The sequence below is a fragment of the Haematobia irritans genome, chromosome 2, assembly GCF_050003625.1.
Source record: "Haematobia irritans isolate KBUSLIRL chromosome 2, ASM5000362v1, whole genome shotgun sequence".
Lineage (NCBI taxonomy): Eukaryota > Metazoa > Arthropoda > Insecta > Diptera > Muscidae > Haematobia > Haematobia irritans.
In genome coordinates, this window is record NC_134398.1 from 131,856,019 (window position 1) to 131,876,095 (window position 20,077).

At 33.4% G+C, this 20,077-nt stretch overlaps 2 protein-coding genes and 1 long non-coding RNA gene across 4 annotated transcripts; 1 reads left to right on the plus strand and 2 right to left on the minus strand.

The window, feature by feature from the left end:
* The first annotated feature begins 721 nt into the window (after positions 1-721).
* LOC142226270 (transmembrane protein 87A) lies at positions 722-8,614 on the plus strand. The gene is made up of 10 exons (XM_075296177.1): positions 722-961; positions 1,018-1,078; positions 1,142-1,224; positions 1,295-1,543; positions 4,239-4,403; positions 4,466-4,749; positions 4,816-5,034; positions 5,098-5,218; positions 6,283-6,436; positions 7,350-8,614. The coding sequence occupies exons 1-10, from the start codon at positions 848-850 to the stop codon at positions 7,568-7,570; spliced, it is 1,671 nt and encodes a 556-aa protein (XP_075152292.1). The 5' UTR covers positions 722-847; the 3' UTR covers positions 7,571-8,614.
* A 3,345-nt stretch (positions 8,615-11,959) lies between these two features.
* On the minus strand, positions 11,960-13,628 carry cpb (F-actin-capping protein subunit beta). The gene is made up of 2 exons (XM_075296178.1): positions 13,469-13,628; positions 11,960-13,180 (listed from the first exon to the last, which is right to left on the minus strand). The coding sequence occupies exons 1-2, from the start codon at positions 13,469-13,471 to the stop codon at positions 12,353-12,355; spliced, it is 831 nt and encodes a 276-aa protein (XP_075152293.1). The 5' UTR covers positions 13,472-13,628; the 3' UTR covers positions 11,960-12,352.
* A 990-nt stretch (positions 13,629-14,618) lies between these two features.
* On the minus strand, positions 14,619-18,574 carry LOC142226272 (uncharacterized). 2 transcript variants are annotated; one of them, XR_012719646.1, is made up of 3 exons: positions 16,144-18,574; positions 15,989-16,067; positions 14,619-15,895 (listed from the first exon to the last, which is right to left on the minus strand). It is a non-coding gene; the product is annotated as an uncharacterized LOC142226272 (long non-coding RNA). The 2 variants fall into 2 exon arrangements; XR_012719645.1 differs by having other exon boundaries at positions 15,989-18,574.
* Between the last annotated feature and the right edge of the window lie 1,503 nt (positions 18,575-20,077).

Consider the following 20,077-nt stretch of genomic DNA (forward strand, 5'->3'; position numbering starts at 1 on the left):
AATCAAGTTCAAAACACAAGTGTTCCTCCAAAACACGTCAATTTTATAGTGTAAACGCCTCTAATTTGGAATATGCTCTGACTGCTCTTTTCAAAATATATGTCAAATAAATTTCATAGAAAAAACGAATAAAAAGGCTTCGAAGAACATAGGGATGTGAAAATAACTTTAAAAAATTTTCCCCTTTGCGATCGGGATTTATTTATTTGAACAAAGGTGCGTATATTTGAATTTAGAGTAAATGGAAATTTCGGGTTTCGATGGCAACCGTCAAACTGTCAAACATCTCAACTCGGTGTGAACGGTGAAATGTTTTGAAAAAACAAATGAGGAAAACGTGTCAGTGGGAACATATCATTACAGTGCGTCGGATCGATACGACTTGTCGGCGATGACTAAATAATCGGTAAATGTATTATCGATCCCATAAACATGCAGCAGTATCGATTATGCCTTCGGACTTAACTTATAATGTGCACAATATGGGATATGTTCGACACGAGCACTGTCGTCCGGAATAACTGATAATCTGTAAAGCGCATAAGGGAAAACATTTCAAATCCCAAAATATGCTTGGTGAGAACACCATATAAAACCCCAAAACATGCTTGGTGAGAATGCCATATTATTCTATGAAGGGGCGTAGTGGTATTTTTAGAAGCCGCGTAGGCAATTTTCAAAAAAACTTCCTGGCATCACTGCTGCTGTCAGAATTTGACAACAGAACAAATCTGACAACAGAACACAGAAAATTATTAATTTGTCGTATATAGGTTATTATTATATTGTTATATACAATTATAAACAAACAGTGCTTTCGAATCCGGTATATCAATAACCACCAACAATGTTGATAGCCAAGCAAATAAAATGTATTTTATATTGCGTGGCGATGTTGGGATTGTGGGATAATGTGTTATGTGTCTCAGATCCAGGAATAACAAAATTCAACTTATCACCAGTAAGAAAATATAATTCATAATTTGATGGACCTTACATTTGTATATCTGATTTTAGAATTCTCCATCGGAACGGGAAATGAGGCCATTATTAGCAGATACCAAAATCTATGCAAAATGTAAGTTTCGCTGTTTTCGGAATACCTCAACCAAATACATATTTTCCATATTCCCATTTTTAGTGGAGTGTGAAAGCAACTTGGAATTTGATATAACAATAACGGTGTCCCTGGTGGAAAGGCAATGCTGGTTCGATGCCCCAGACGTATGTTTGATTTTTGCTATATTTGTGTGTCGCAATATATTTATAATATACTTCGCATATTTTTTTCTAGCTACAAAAAGCCTACGATGTTATGGAAAATCAACAAAGAAATCAAAACCAGAGCAACCTCGTGGCTCGAAAATATCAAATACCGGGTAGTTGTCCCCATCATTTGATTGTTTTGGATATACCAAATGAATTGGACCTATTTGCGGCTAATGCTTTGGATTCTGCAGTAACAAAAAAATCTGTGGATCAACCTACTCTAACAGCTAAATCTCCTGCCGACACTATGAAAAATGCAAAACATCCATTGTCGGTGAGTTTACTTTCAAAACAGCTGCTATTATTTACAAATGCTAAGCATACACATTTTTATGATAATGCTGATTCACTAATTATTAACTTGTGTCAAACTCAAAAATTTGCTCCTGCATTGTTTGCTACTTATCTTTTGTAAACTTCTTATCTACTTGATAATTTTTTTTTAACAGAAATCGTAATGAATTTTTGCTATCATTTCCATGTTGTGGGAGTGAATGTATTTTTTATTTTGAATGCTTAGGCAAAACAAATTGCAAAGTATAAATTGTATTGACATTTATGACAATTTTAATTCGACGGGGTTAAATGAAGTATGATAATAGAAAAACATCCAGGGTCTACCATTGTTTCATCTGACGTTACATACTAAAAAGATATTTATTAATGCACCAAAGGAGTTTAGTTGAAATTAAAAGATACACCTTGTTTAATCAAATGTTTCGAAACGATAATATTATATACTTATACCAAACGATATATAAAGGTGGGTAATACCCATTGGGTATTAGGTTTTGAGTTTAGCCCCTAAAATCGTAATTTTGTCCATTTTAAAGAATAAAGACTTTGTAAAAAGTTGATTTTGGTTATTCCCCATCAAGTTGTATCAAAATTTACATCAAAGATGTATCTTTTTTCTTAATTTATTTTTGGTTTTAGCGGCTAAACTCGAACTCAGTACTTACCTTAAACCATCGAATGCCAAGTCATCTTATTTAATTCTGTGTCTCAAGAACACCAAAACGGTTTTTAATTGAACGTTAAAAATAAAAATATGTTTAAAGAAGCCGATATTGAATTCCTCGCGTAAAACTATATATAAATAAGTGATGAAAAATTAAGCTGGGTTAGGCTCAAATCAAATAAAATGTTCCACGTCTCATGTCATCTGGTATGCACTTAAATCAGAACTCGGTTTGTTGCTCGGTCCATGTTATGAATCATTTCATGCTTATACCTGTTCTGGCATACACATCGCTTTCGCGAGGGGACATACTTAGGAGTTGTTTTGAACTACACTTTGCACCATCACAGACTTGAAAAATTCATGCGAACATTTTTTCTGTATGGGCCAAGATGTCGTATATAAAGTTAGACATTTTTTAACACAAATAATGTATGTCGATCGAAAACCCAGTCGACTGAAAAGCAGTCACTAGAATTCGAATCAATTTGGGTTTCTCTATTTTTGAAAGTTCATATCGTTTGTATGAGAGTACATTGAATATCAAAAATGAGTATTTTCAAATTTTTGGCCTGAGAATTGATTCAAATTCCAAAACTGTTTTTACTTTTTTCTTGACACTTTTTGTATATGTTCGTTTGCTACTCGACAACAAAATATGAAGTGACATGCCTGTCGACCAAAAACAAGAGAAAAGGAAGATTGAAATGGGCGACGTCATACCAAAAGTTGCATTTACGGTGTTCGATACATACACGTTCGTTCATTTTTAATTTGCAATATTTTTTGTTAAAAACTCACAAATGATGTTAAATTTTGTGTAAATAATAATGAGAAACTTTTGACCGATTGTTCTACGTCATTCCCTGATATAAATTTCTTTTTATTCTTAGTTTAATTTGTGGAACAAAAAATCATAAACGACACGTTTGCATCGAACGCCGTCAATGGTTTGATACCCTCTGCTGCCATTTTCCCATCTTCATCTTCCATTGTTTTTGCTGTCGACATAGAGAAACCCAAATATTTTTTTTTCATTTGAAATACTCTCGTTCGACATACAGAAACAGGCCATAAATCACAGATTGTGAAACTTTAATGTATATGGAACGACGTAGAAATAAAAGAAGATTTAAAATTTGAACAAAAATTTCTTCTGACTGGTTTATATGTTTAGGGGTTTGTTTTTACTTTCTATTCCACAGTCTACTGAACTGTTATCGGCAATATATTTTAATTTTATGTGTTGGTTTTCTGTATTGGTTTTTCTTAACACACAGATCCAATTATAAACGATTATTCGTCATTTTATTACATTTCATTTTAGTACCAACAACGATATAATCGGACATTTCTAACTCGAGATATAATTTGTGAAAAAAGAGCGAAAACTAGAAATAACGGGATATCTCAAAAACTGTTCCATATTTTTTTAATGTTTTCGAAGTCAGCAGATCAAAATACATAAGAAATCTTACCTCTCATTAAGTGTACATGATTTTTTTTTTTTGTAAACTAGTGTAATCATTTACCTTACCTTTACCTTTCTTAGTGGAATCGAATTAAATTTAAGTGTGTGAACAATACAATTTGTTATGTTTGTAGAACTTAGCCAAACAAAAGTCAAGCGTTAAGTTTTCGAGATATCTCAAAAACTGTTCCATAATTTTTTTTTTTTAATTTTTTCGAAGTCAGCAGATCAAAATACATAAGAAAACTTGCCTCTCATCAAGTGTACATGAAAATTTTTGTTTTGTAAACTTGTGTAATCATTTACCTTACCTTTACCTTTCTTAGTGGAATCGAATTAAATTTACGTGTCTGAACAATAAAATTGTGTATGTTTGTAGAACTCAGTCAAACAAAAGTCGAGCGTTAAGTTTTCGGATTCAGTACATAGACTGCAGAGCCACTGATTATCAAAATTTTGATGTTTTGTCCTTCTTTATCTTATTCAGACTATTTTGCACAATTTTACATTAATTTTCACATATTTCCCTTTTAATAGCCAACAAATAAACCCCTATATACTGTATCTCATGATGGTATCTATGAATTGTCCATTACCATCGAAGCAAAAACACCAGAACCAATGGAATTTACAGCCCTTGTTACTGTTGAAATGTTAGGGCCTTATGGTTATATATCAGCAACAGACTTCCCATTCTTACCGGTGAGGAAAATTTTTCATATTCTTTCGTAGATGCATTTATACAACTTTATTGAATTTTACAGTTCTATGGCATAATGTGTATAGTTTATGTAATATTTGGTATTATTTGGTTGGCTGTATCATTCACACAATGGCGAGATTTATTGCGTATACAGTTCTGGATAGGCGGTGTAATACTGCTTGGTATGCTGGAGAAAGCTTTCTTTTATGCCGAATATCATTCTGTGAATACCAGCGGTGTTTCGGTGCCTGGAGCTGAATTAACTGCAGAATTTGTATCGTGCGCTAAGAGAACTTTAGCTCGAATGCTTGTTATTATAATGAGTCTTGGTTTTGGTATTGTAAAGTAAGTATTATGATGTTGGATTTACTAATGCTAACAACTGTCTATTAATCACAAAACCAATTATAGGCCTCGTTTAGGTCCACTACTACATCGTGTTGTAGGCGTAGGTTTGCTATACTTTTTATTGGCCTGTGTTGAAAGTTATTTACGTGTAATGCGTAACAAACCAGATATACAAAATGAACTCCTTGTAGCCAGTATCCCATTAGCTGTATTGGATACAGGAATCTGTTGGTGGATCTTTACATCTTTAGTACAAACAACTCGCACATTACGTTTGCGAAGGTTGGTAATATTGGCAGAAATATAGTTTTAACAATTTTCTGATATTTTATTTATCTACTCTAGAAATATGGTGAAACTTTCCTTATATCGACATTTCACTAACACTTTAATATTTTCCGTGATTGCTTCTGTAATATTTATGCTGTACGCTCTTCGGTTACGCAAAGCTGAAAACTGTACTCCTGTAAGTAAAATCTAAATCATTATCTTTCAGCAGTTTAATTTTGGAAGAAACCATACAAAAAGATTAATCGTGATTTCTAAATTATGAAAAAATCTATGATTTAACCTTTTCAGAACATAAAAATTAACTTTTGGTGAAATTACAATGCCAACTTTTAATTTTTTTTGAATTTTTTAAAATTTTGAAGTCATAAGATCATACACCCGAAAAAATCTTCTAAAACAGCAATAATATTCTGTTGAAAAAGAGAACAAAAAAAAAAAAGAATCAGCTATCGTAACAATAAAAACAATGTGCTACATTTTTTTTTGTACTTGTCGAAAAGTCTTAAATTAAGACATAATAGCAAACAATATGAATGCTGATCACATTTAAGAGTTTTTACACAGAAAAAAAATATCACCAGTGTTTTTTCAATTAAAATTTTAATATTCGCTTAAAAAACTAAATCATTTCATTATTTTCTTAAACAAAAAAAAAAAATACAATCATAAAAATTATTTGAATCAATTCTAAAACAATTAATTTTTTTAATGGTTGAAGAAATTTTGGTTACATTTTAAAACCAAGGCATATTAATTAAAGGTAAAGTCACGAGCAAACGTGTGTACACCCCATGATATTTACAAAGTCAAACTAAAATGGCAGGTCACTTAAGTTGACATTTTGTGTATGTGTAGTGTTGTTGTATTGTAATATTTATGTACACAAAGAATGTAAACAAACCTACTAAACGTAAACAAAGCCTTTGACAAGATGAATGCGGATATTAGTCACCTGATTACATGACTTTACCTCTTTAATATGCCTTGTTTTAAAACCTACAAATTTTACGAATTATTCGATAGATAATGAAAAAAAAATAGCAGAAACCGATTGCTATTTTCAACAGGATTTTTTCTGTGAGTGTACTTTTATATGCAAAATATAAAAAAAGAAGTTTGTAGACTTTTACAAAATTAGAAAAAAAAACTTTATTGTGTCTTTCGAAAAGGTCAACTTTATTAGAATATAGAGATAAAAAAAGAAAATTTGAATTTCGGTTTGCTATTCTTTTTTTGTAGGGTTGGCGAAATATATGGATCGATACTGCTTTCTGGCATATTTTGTTCTCTGTTTTATTGTTGGTGATCATGGTATTATGGCGCCCAACTAATAATAATCAACGTTATGCGTTCACTCCATTGCTTGATAATCCAGAGGATGAAGATGATGAAGGTAAGTAGACAGCAAATGGTGGTCGCAATTTATTTTAATATTCGACAATATACGGTAAATGCTTGGATGTCTTATTGGTGTGGCCAATAGTGGGTAATGTCCCACATTAAGTTCTTCAAAATTTTGACGATCTAAACAAAATTGAATGTAATTTAGAACAAACATTACACTAAAAAGACCTTGGAAAAGTCTAAATCTCGACTTTTTCAAATTATGAAAAATGGCATGCCTTGTTCCCCTACCTTATATGAAAGCCTACTTACGTATTTCAAATGAAAGAAAATTGATTTTGGTTTTTCTATTTCACATTTTGCTGTCGCGTAGGAGAAAAAAAGTTAATGCATCAATATATCCTCATACAAACGAAACAAACTTTCTTAAATAGAAAAACCCAGATTCATTCGAATTCGAGTGACTTTTCCCCATACGAAAGCTTCTCTTAAGGGTTTCGTACGATTTACAAGTCCATTAATAATAACGATTCATTTGAAATACAGTGTCGAAATGCCCTTTATTCTTGAAAAATAAGATTGCTGTCGATCGTCGATATCCACTATCAGGTGAAAGTTAATCAATACCTGTGTCACTCTCCATATTCACAGAAATTTTCACATTCGTGGACTTGTCGTGAATGGTGGAAATGGAATTGTAGTGTATATACGAACATGAGTGTATAACTTTGAAATTAAGCTTGCTACATACATGGACATAACTTTTAATTTTGAAATATTAGTATTTACATTATAATTAGAGTACTGTACAATTAAGAGAAATGTATGCCAATCTAAAGTAATTGGAATCAGCTTCAGTCCAACAAATACATTGATTTTGACCAGCTTCAGTTCAGTGCTATCTTATAAGGCATTTAAAAAGTTTCCATAAAATTAACACATTTTTTTTTTTCATATTATAGAAGAAGATCAATTTGTGGCTGATGTATATGGTGTAAAAATGCGCGGAGCTAACAGTAATGGGGCTAAAACACCACCCTCGAAAACCACCACTAATGAGGAAGATGATCTTCGCTGGGTGGAAGAGAATATACCCGAGTCCATGGCAGATGTGACGTTGCCCGCCCTGGATTCCGACGAAGAAATCATCAATACGAAATTCGAAGTGTCGAAAATGCAATAAAATGTGGGAGAGAAGGATCTTCAATAGTGACAGAAATAAATATTTTTAGCTGCTATGCATACAAAAAAAAAAACACTATTTATTTTTGTTTTAAAAATGAAAACAATGACTGTATCTATATGATTTATTTGTCTAGCTTTATAATGTTGATTTCTTTTTCATTGAACGTTATTTTTAAACAAAGTGAAATTGATATATTTCCTTAATTTACCATAAGGAAAAAGACGAAAAGAAAAATAAATAAATCTCGTACGCTCTTATCACACAACTAAAGGTCAATTTCTCTGGCCAAGTATTGTTTTATAGTATCACACGCCCACTAAAAACATAGCTAGTTTTACAATTTATAAATTGCTGGTCAATCAAAATACTTAACATGAACAGTCAAGCCTGTTAAGCAATCTTTCTCACATCTAACATAAAACAATGAAATATTTAACCCAATATTTTTGCTTGGTATTTCTTCTTTATTGTTCCTACGTAATAAATACAAAAAAGTGAAGACATGAAATGATGCACCCTTAGCAGAAGAAACTTGAAAAGATATTTCAAATTTGATAAAAAAAGAACCAAAAAAATGTAAAAAAATTGTATCATTAGCCGTTAACGATTTTTATAAATACTGATCCACTACACCTCAATGTCCTCCTAAATTCCTGATTCTCTTTATATAGTTCTATACCATATATATGATAAATATTAATAGATTTAATATACTGTAGATATATATAAAATGCTTTCGTATTAATCAATAATTCACATTTCTTTTTCTATTTAAATATATGCTTTGTAAATATTTATTGAAAAGAAAAATGAAATTGAACATTTTTATCATAAGTTAATATTTAAAAAATATTTTAGGTGTGTAAAAACTTAACCCAAGCTTCAAGAATAACCTGGCCTTTCTACAGTATAGGCCTTGATTTCGATTTAATAAGGACAAAATATCTGTAGTAGAACTTGTAATAGTACACAAAAACATTGTTTAAAATTATTTTTATTTTATATAAAAGAAAATAAATATAATTTTATATATGCAAGAAACTAGTTTGTATCATATAGAAGAATATAGTTTGTGGTATTGCCTACAGCTTATTGCAATATATTACTGATTCAGAAAGCTATTATGATGGAGAATGGTTCAATGTTCTCAAGACATCAGTTATCAAAATGGTGGCTTTTTGGCATGTGGCTTATATGTGGGAAATATAAATGGACGGGATTTAAAAGATCGTGATTTCATATTCAAACGTATGTACCACCTGAAAGTATGCTCACATCTTCATGTACTCCTTGCATACGAAGACTCATGGGTTCAATCCCAGTTTTGCCCCAACATCAAAAAGTTGTTATGCTGTAGTTTATCTTCTCTCTGAAATGCTAGTGACATTTTACCTTGGCTATCAAATTTGCTCGCAGGTCATTGAATTAAATATGAAGTCGGACAGCGCTCTGTGAAAGACATAAGTTCATCTCAGTGGCATCACAATGGACTTAATAATGTTAATTATCCTAACATATTGGGCTAACCTCAATATACATAATGCCAAATCTGCGAACCAATGTGGATTGTATTCTGTTAACACCTCTTTTCGCCAAGAAATGTTAAACGTTGATTCCCAATAGTAAAACAAACGGTACTCAAATTCCTCTGCTGAAATATTAGCAGAAAAAGCGGTGTCTGAGCCGTAATGTTCCAAATATTTGTATGCGAATCATTTCTTTGTTTTCTACAAATACATAAGAAATCGAGGATATATCTAACGCCGACAATATGATTTTAATTGCACGCAGCGCCTCTAGTGGAGAATAGCAGAGAAACTGAACCGATATCATTTCGCTTTCATAAAGACTAGCCTTATATATAGTACCACACTCCCAACGCCAGAAATTATTCAGGGATGTTTTGAAAAGACGCATTTCAGCGGCTCGGGTACCAACCACACCTCCCATCCATCTTTCCTATGGGGGTATCAAAATTGCTAGAAAAATAACAATATTTAGTTTTCTCCGAACCACTCGTGACGAGTAGAACCACAGTGTTGTGTGAATTAACAGCTAACTTAGCAAATCCATTGAGTTTTAAAATTCCTGTAGCGTTGGACATGGTAAGCTACACCACGTTTTTAAGAGATATTATAAAAAATTTCTCCCGAATTATCTTGATAGTTCTCCAGCTACAAGATTGGTGGATATTCACTTCAGGAAGGGATATAAGATCACTCTTTTTCGTCAGAAATACGAATCTTTTTTACCATTCAATGTCAGATATTACTCTGGACATCTGCAATAATAGGACATTACTTGATTAGGAATTTGATTAATGACCTGTTCCTATACGTCGAACGAAAGCCCATTCGAAAAAGGCAGTCACTCGAACTCGAATCAATTTGGGTCAATTTTTCTATTTTTGAAAATTCGTTTCGTTCGTATGAGAATGCGTTGATTGAAAAAATACGTATTTTAAATTTTTTTTTTGGCCCGAGAATTCATTTGAATGTTAACAAAGTTTTTACTTTTTTCTTGACTTTTATTGTATACGTTCGTTTGCTACTCGACAACAAAATATGAAGTCACTTGCCTTTCGAAATACAGGAACCAAAATTAATTTTCTTTGGCTTGGAATACGAAAGAAAGCTTTCGTTCCATATTCCTGTATATCATTAAGAAAAATGACAATTTCGCAAGTTCTCCTGATATGATAAAGACCAATAAAATACTTATTCAGTTAGTGTCAAGCTTTTAGAGCTAGTAAAGGGTGATTCTTTTGAGGTTAGGATTTTCATGCATTAGTATTTGACAGATCACGTGGGATTTCAGACATGGTGTCAAAGAGAAAGATGCTCAGTATGCTTTGACATTTCATCATGAATAGACTTACTAACGAGCCACAACGTCGAATTTTCAGTGAATGGGCCCTAGAAAAGTTGGCAGAAAATCCGCTTTTTTATCGACAAATTTTGTTCAGCGATGAGGCTCATTTCTGGTTGAATGGCTACGTAAATAAGCAAAATTGCCGCATTTGGAGTGAAGAGCAACCAGAAGCCGTTCAAGAACTGCCCATGCATCCCGAAAAATGCACTGTTTGGTGTGGTTTGTACGCTGGTGGAATCATTGGACCGTATTTTTTCAAAGATGCTGTTGGACGCAACGTTACGGTGAATGGCGATCGCTATCGTTCGATGCTAACAAACTTTTTGTTGCCAAAAATGGAAGAACTGAACTTGGTTGACATGTGGTTTCAACAAGATGGCGCTACATGCCACACAGCTCGCGATTCTATGGCCATTTTGAGGGAAAACTTCGGAGAACAATTCATCTCAAGAAATGGACCGGTAAGTTGGCCACCAAAATCATGCGATTTGACGCCTTTAGACTATTTTTTGTGGGGCTACGTCAAGTCTAAAGTCTACAGAAATAAGCCAGCAACTATTCCAGCTTTGGAAGACAACATTTCCGAAGATATTCGGGCTATTCCGGCCGAAATGCTCGAAAAAGTTGCCCAAAATTGGACTTTCCGAATGGACCACCTAAGACGCAGCCGCGGTCAACATTTAAATGAAATTATCTTCAAAAAGTAAATGTCATGGACCAATCTAACGTTTCAAATAAAGAACCGATGAGATTTTGCAAATTTTATGCGTTTTTTTAAAAAAAAAAGTTATCAAGCTCTTAACAAATCACCCTTTAATAGACAATTTTGTTCAACATAAGGATTGACGTGGTAGAATAATGACATGTTACCTCCGTTTGTTCTTGCATTCATCTCTTTCCGATGTTTTCCGTATTTTTTTCCACTTCTATTATTAGCTCATGCAGCATGATGTGCTACCTATGTTACAAACATAGTATTGCTCAAAATATATGAAAAATATTCTGTTTTTTAATACAAATTTTTATAAATACTGATTATTCCACAGCGGAATACAATACTCCCTAGGGATGTCATTGAAGCCCAAATAATCCCTTTTCATATGAATCTCGCCTATTAGCACATGTACACAATGATCCCATTACAACACGAATTCCGTAACTACCTTAAGGTTCGCTTAATGTTTGATTCTTGTAGAAAAGCTCTCACGGAAGTTCACCGTAGGGCCCTGTAGGAAAACCAGGCAGCATCATTTTCCAGTAAAATGTGTCGGATGTTATTATCATAAACCATCGGATATGATGTCTGTACAGCTACAAAAATATGCTTCTCAGTCATTGCCTCCAGATTGTCGTATTAGTCGATGAGTTAATATCGACGATATAAGTCCAGGATAAATTACATTACTCTCTACATTACTACTGCCACGATTGTCTCATGCCTTAAGCAGTGATAATATTCCATTCCTGTCTTTTGGTTCCCTTTAGTGATCCTTGTTAAAAAGTTATTAATACTCGTTATATATTTATTTTATTTAAATTTTTATTTTTATATTTGTATACGTCTATTATGCTTTAAATATGTAACTAGGCCTACATTTCATTATCAATCTGGTTCTGTGATCGGTAGTAATTGATTTTCCTAAAATATTGTATAAAAAGAAATTTTCGAAAATGATTTTGAATAACGCCTTAATGCCCAGTCAAAACGTGATCTTATTAATACTTTGTTTAAATAAAAAATTATAACATTTATCAACTTTGTTTTAATAAATTGTTTTCATTTTTTGCTTTACTTCACTACAACAACAACATTCCTCGAACTACCATCTTGCATCCATCTTTTTTACTTGCACTGTAGTAATTTCGGTTTGTTGTGTTAATTGTTGGTTCTTGGAACCACATTTATTTTCAGTTCGATTCTGGCTTTACGTTGCGTCTAAGAATGGCTGCTGCCAAGTCTTGTTTCATAGCCACCTGTTGTCGCTGATCGGCTAAAGGTTGTGTACTACGCAAACCATTGACAATATCTTTGGTTTTACCAAAGTAAATTTCATTAAGGGTGTTGCGAATTTTATTCTCCATTTCTTCCACCATTCGCCCAATATTAGCAATATGAGGTGAGGACTCACTAACATTGGCGTCTTGTTCGGTTTGGCGAGTAAGAGACCCACCCAAGTTCATTGTGCCTGAGCCTTGTTTATTCGTCTGCAGCCACAACATGGCAGTGGAGGTGAGTTTATAGTGGGCATTGCGGCCAGTGGGTTTCTCTTGGACTTCCACTACGTGAATGGAATCCCAACATCCTCGAATCTTTTTACTACCGTCGCCCGCTTTCTTTATAAGTATAACAGCAGCGAAACCATGGTCGAGATCCCATAGGTAAACAGATGATACACCACCTTCGTAATACATTTCACGATATTGATCAAAGGCATAGTTAGCTTCAACTTCAAGTTTACGCAAACGCTCCGAAGGCATTTGCCCATCTTCGAGAGGTGGATAATAGGTATTGGACCAGGGCGATCTATACGAATCACCATCACGGTTGTAGTCACACAGTAAATAGTCTTTACCATGCTCTTTATCCTTGGCAATTTTTAATGGCTGGTCCACGGATGATAACAAATCTTCACATAGATCGGGAGCCAAATCGATGAGGTCACTTAAGTTCTTTTCGATTTGTTGTGGCGGCAGACGACGCATCAAATCCAAAGCACAATCCATTTGCAGTTCCGACTGGAAGAAAAATATATATTAGCAAAATATAAAATATATATTAGCAAATATAAAAGCGTTTTGAAGAATGATAGTGGTACGACAAAAAAAAACAATGTTGAATCATCATATCCAAGTTACCGAATTTTGAGGCAGAAACAGTTGATACACATTTCAAAATGGGTGATTTTTTTAAATCTCATTCCCAAATTATACTACTATATTTAGAATTCTATTCCAAAATCTTTTTATCTTTTCTAAGCCATTTGAGGTGTGTTTTGTTGTCTCTCCATGGAACTTATTACTCACCATTTTCAGGTTTTTGATAACTTCCTATTAGCTTTGTAAAGTTAACGTTGAGGAAAATTATTTAAATATCAGCACGTATTTCTTTTGTGTAGAATATTGGAGCGATAAAATATTATGTATTGGAATAATATTAGAAAATTCACTTTTCCAACCAATTTCTTCTACAGCTGCAAGTGACACTATGATTACCCCCGACCCCTGCTTGAGTAGGTTCCAAATACAAAAGTACAATCATCGTTCGGCATTATCGGTTTTATCGGAGAAACTTATCGTTTAATATCGATTAACAAAAATATAAACAGGTTTAAAATGTATCGTTTCTGTCAGTGACCATTTTTGCCATAGACCTTATAATACATAGATGAGCCATGGGTGTCAAACTATGTTTGACAGTTCCGAAGATTAAGAATCATAGAACTTATAATACATAGATGAGCCATGGGTCATAGACCTTATAATACATAGATGAGCCATGGGCGTCAAACTATGTTTGACAGTTCCGAAGATTAAGAATAAACGAGAAAAATAAGAGCACGCTTATACCTCATTCACATTACACTTCTAAAATCCACTTTAACTAGATTTCAACTGTCATTTGCTTTATAAAAAATGGATTTCAAATCTACTTTTAGTAGATTTCGAGCCTAATGTGAATGGGGTATTACAATCTCTTTCGTTTTCCTGTAATGGACTAGTTTTGTGGAATTAGCGGTGGCACTCTTAGCGATTGGTTGCGGCTGTAGCTCGCCGGAAACTGGGGGTTCTTTCCGCTATAATCCATACATTCAAATTTGAAGTGCCTGGTGTCATAAGATTTCCAAACGATTTAATTTCGAACACATAACGATGGACAGTTACCCTTTTGAATTTGAAGCTATAAAGAAAACGGACGGACGGACATCCTCCAGCTGACTACCCCATTGTTCGAACAAGAGAATGTGTGTTGATTACATCCCGAACCAGGTGTATGTGGTCCAATGGGCTACCCCCCCTTAATATGATCCTTAGATTGATCATCCTTGAGTTTCCTTTTTAGCCCTTTATGTACAATCTTAAAAGAAACTCCCAAAAATATGCTACACAAAATTTCCTTTCACATCAGCTACATCCTCGACCCTCAAACAGAAACTCAACACATCATAGAATCAAATATTCTTTCAAAATCCAAAATATATTGTTATAAATTCCATATTAAAATAATAATTTGTAAACAAATTTATAATAATGAATAAAGGTAGTATAACACTATATAAATATAAATAAATAATGTAGCATAAAGGAGATAATAACAAGGTCCAAACTTATGAATATATCTTTTTCTGTATTATGAATTTAACATCGGTTATTTTCCTTTTTTTTTAGATTTTAGGTATCGGCTTATTAAATAGTTTTTACGGTTTGGACGTTATTATTATTTATTATACAAGATTATTATTTCTAACATTTAAAATTTTTTCGAATTGATAATCTTTTTAACATTTTTTAACATAATATAAAATGTTCATTCCTTTAGTTGTTTAACAATGTTATTTCGGTTCATGCTTTTAACTTCTTTTCTTTTTTTTTTTTATTTGTCTTTCTGATATATTTGCATTTTTCTTTAAGGTTGAACAATTATTAAAGTTTAGAAAATCTTTGCTTTTTTTTTTTACATAAACTGATTCTTCAATATTTCATCTTGTGGTAATCGTGTGAGTTGTATGATTGGTTTAAATTTAATTATTTTTCTTCATATTTGTTAGAAAGTTTTTTTTTAGTTTAATTTCATAATGATTATGTATGGAGAAAAAATAAGTCATAAGGATTTTGATTGCGTAACGGCCTGACACGTGTTTTTTATGAAATCTACATTATTTTCATTAGTCTTTCCGATATCTTCCCCGTTTTTGCTTTTCAAGCTTTTAAAATTCGTTTTCATGTGTTCTTCGACTTATTCTCCTACTGTGCTCGTTATGTTTCTTTAATTCTTTCAGAAACATGTTTCATAATGTTATGTACTCACTCAACATTTTCATTCTCTTATGCGCTTTACAGATTATCAGTTATTCCGGACGACAGGGCTCGTGTCGAACATATCCCATATATTGTGCACATTATAAGTTAAGTCCGAAGGCATAATCGATACTGCTGCATGTTTATGGGATCGATAACACATTTACCGATTATTTAGTCATCGCCGACAAGTCGTATCGATACGACACACTGCAAGATTCTTTACAAACACCGACATTCCGTCCGGAATAACTGATAGTCTGTAAAGTGCATTAGCAAGGTTAAGAACCTGACTTCCTCGGGATACATAGTTGCCTGCGCGTTTGGATGATTGATGCCAGTGGCCACCAGGTGGGTCTGGCTATCTAATTGAAACTGCTAGATGGTCCTGAGTGTTCTTCTACCAAAACGCCGTTTTGTTGCCAACACAATATCCTAAATGGGTCATTGTCAAAATAACACGAAATAAAACCAGGAATTATTTCATTGTCTCATCGTATGATAGAAATCATGCATTTCAATTCTTACCCGAGGTTAAAAGAAAAAAAAAAACACAAAAACAGTATTGATATGCAACACAGTTTCGGGTCTAAGAAGAATAACAAATCTAAACATTAAAACGCAGTGAAATGAAAGTTTTACATTAGAATTTATAACGCGGTTTCAAACTTCGTAATATTTACCGTGATGAAAACAAATTAAATGTTTGAAAGTTTACACTGTAACTGTGAAATAGCAATCTTATTACTTCGACTTCAACATCAATAATGAACAATAGCAGTTACCATGAGGTTCATATACCACCATGTTTTTGCCCTCATCTCACGACTTTGAGAAAGGTCAACTCCTATCCTGACTCCGTATCATCAACAACCATGGCCTATCTACTCCTTTTTTGTCCAAATGTTGGTCGAATCGCAAATTGCCTCTGATTACCCATAGATGGCGTGTTTGTCGACATACGTTATGACTGGGGAATTCAAATACCTTTTCCAATAAAAAATGAACATGGCAACTATCATCATTTGTTCCGCCTATAACTTCCATTTCGTCACCTAATATGTAAGTCCGCCGTAGTCTCGTTTCCCAAAACCGCACTAAATTATTCTAAATGAGAACCGTTGGCAGATCACACATAAAATAAATTTTGCTAAAACAAAATAATCCTTAGGCATTGTAAACAAAAATTCCATTTAGATACATTGTGCTATATCTCAAACAATAAAAAAAACAAACGAGACATGTATCCAAATTCATTTGAAAAATCTGCTGCAAGTTTCAGTCATCCGCCATCATAACTGTAATAGAGTGGCCGTCACAAAGCCAAATTTTGTCTTCGTAAGTCATGCAGAAACAAAATTTGGGAAATACGAAGTCGGACACTATGTACTACGAATATAAATTACCAATTCCATATAAAGCTGAGTACTATGTTCAGTTTTCAAGCTGAAAACCAGCTTGTTTTCACGGTTACTTTTTTTTAAATTAATTAATTTAGAAATATAAAATTATTTGCAATCAATTCCTTGGATCCTTTCCATCCATTATTTGGCAAGACTCGATCTAAATATAATCGTCTTCATAAATATATTTGTACTTTTAATTTCGTGTTTTGGTAAAAAAAACGAACATAGTACTCACCTTACCTGGGTCGTGTACTTATGATTCCTATACAGTTGCGTCGGCGCAAACGTTTCGTATTAGGTGACGCTCACGCGTAAGAAGATAGAAAAGCTAAAAAATGTGAAACGTTCCACAACTTTCAGCTTTCGCCATGTCTCTTGACATTGCAGCATAAGCGTCATTACCATCAAACCATATACATAATTCCCTGGCACCATGATTAGGCGACATATGCCCTGGGCATTTATGTCCACTACACGTTTCTTATAAAGAACATGCTAAAAAAACCCGGTGGCAGATGCAGCTGTCCCCCACTATCAAACTCTATCTCTACACCGACACCCAGCAAAAATGCACATAACCTGCGGCCAGGTGCCCCCATGTGCAAACTGCGAAGCACCTTTCCTGCAGCAACCCACATCAACAGCATGTGACTATATCTAGCGGAAACGCTACTCTCCACCAGAGCATTTCACCACTTCGGACCAAAACTTTGGAAGAAAACGCATAACTGTATCGTCAAACTTTGGCTCCATTTAGGGAGAAATCATGACCCACACTCTTGTTACTAGTTAAATCAAAATTTGCCATATCTCGGAAACAATGGATGTGTGAAAACGCCTGTACCCTACTATGTACAACCCCAATGGCATCCGATACCAATGCAGCACATGGTGTTCCAAAAGAGACAAAAAGTTCATCTATATGACATATAGATTACTAATTTCAATAACAGGAACAACTTCTCGATTCGTTTGCCCATAGGATCAGCCAAATTCACCTCCCCGGATACGAAAACACATCGGGTACCGATCATAATATGTCATCTGTTCGTCTCGTCTGTCAAAGACACCAAACGCAAATAATCGATGAATCCTAAACCCTGCATATCTCGATGAATAAGAATAGCCCTAAATGTATTAAGAATCTGCCATAAAGCCAAGCGACTAACTAGCCAAGCCGAAAGTGGCTTGCATTTGTTCAAAATCTGAAGCCCTCCATATTAATGCATTGCAATAAACAATATATGTCCTGACATCATCTAGGGAATTCTAGGAGAATACATCCAAAGAAATCTGCCTGTAAACAAAACTGAAAAGTTTCACCACCTACGTCTGAAAGTAGTCTAGTAGTCTTTTTCCTTATCGAGACACCGGAGGTCATGTGAGGGCAATCAAAGTCGCCTCAGGTTCATAAATATGCTCGGGTATACAGAAAACAGTTTCATGAAAAATTTTCCAATTACAACTTTAATTGAGTTTTTTTTTTTAAATATTCAATAACAAATTTAATCGTTTCAACCAATTCTATAATTGAAACAACAATCACGAAAATTATAGTATTAATTAAATTTTTAATTGGATTAATTTTTTTTAATTGACCTCCAATTAATTTGTTTAATCGATACTATCATTTCCGTAATTGAAGACAGATCAAAAAAATAATAATTGGATCAATTAATCTCGTGATTGAATCAACCAACAATTTAAAACCTACAATTTGTCATTCCTCAGATCCTGAAATACAAAAAAAAAAAATATACCACTAATCGAGATTGCTGTCCTTCCGTCTTCGCACACACATTCTCCATGAGTGTAAAGTACCGAAAACAAACCTAATGATTTCGATTCTTAATTAAACAGAAAAAAATAATATACATTACGCGAAAAATGAGTTATCTCGTGCGAAGATTTAACTAAATCGTATTCCAGATTTTGAGGTTCATTAAATGGGCGAATATTTCTATTACAATTTACGAAATGCATCTTTGTAGAAAGGACAAAAAAAACTGACTAAAACTAAAGGAAAAAAATGTAGACGCCTCATCATTCCCATCTCAACCACGCCGTCGTTCATTCTTCCTATCTTTGAGAAATGTACGAACAACCTCTTCTGTCTAAGACAAATTGAACTAATTTGTATGTCATTGAAATTTTACTGCCATTTAGCCAATAAACATTTTTTGAGACATACTTATCATAAAGAAAAACAATCGTTGGTCTGGGAAAAAGTTCTTACCAAATTAAAAAAAACTAAAGTAAAATAGATTCCTGCAATAAATATTAGTTCATTTTATCATCAGTTTTACAGAGGACATTCTTTTCTGCGTAGTGGTTGGGAAACTTTCCAAGACTTCAAATTTATGGATGATGTCATCTTAAGTAAACCACAAAAAAAAACGGAATGCACTTAGTAGCCACAGTTGGTAGCATTCTCCGTGTTCCGGTCGATTTTACTAAACATTCAACTCCAATTTTTAAAATTGCACTAAAAATGCAAGTTCATAACAAACTTAGGTAAAGCAATACCCTAGTTTGCTTATACACTCGTGATCATCACACAAAAAAAATCACGAAAATTTCCAATTAAAATCCTAATTGAGTTAAAAAAATGCAATTAAAAATTTAATTGATTCAACGAATTTTTTGTACTTGAAATAGAAATCAATCACACAGATTAATAGTATCAATTAATTTTTTAATTGTATCAATTAATTTTTTTAAATTGACTGTCTATTGATTTTTAATTGATACCTTGATTTCCGTGATTGAAGACACTTCAATCAAAAATCAATTTGGATCAATTAATTTCGTTATTGAATCAAAAAAAATTGTCTTGTGTGTAGTCATCTTCATATATAGATACACTGCAAGAAAACAAAAAAAAACTCAGTCATTCTAATCGGAACTGCCATATCCTTATCTAAAACTTCAAGTGTTGTGCATGTATATTGCCTATTAATTTACCCTTCAAGTTCTCTATCTCATACAAGTTCCTGCCAATAGGCCTTCTAACTCGACACTTGAGCCATGGCTTGCATAACTTCGCGTTTATGCCCTTCGAGAAATTACTCTGAACAAAGTTTTTTCTATAAATCTCTTGACCTGGCTTAAATGTTATCTCCCGGGAACGTTTATTATAACTTCTGACGTTGCGTGTATATGCCTCGTGCAATCGTTCGGTAATCCTCTTTTGAATCAGTTGCATTTTAGA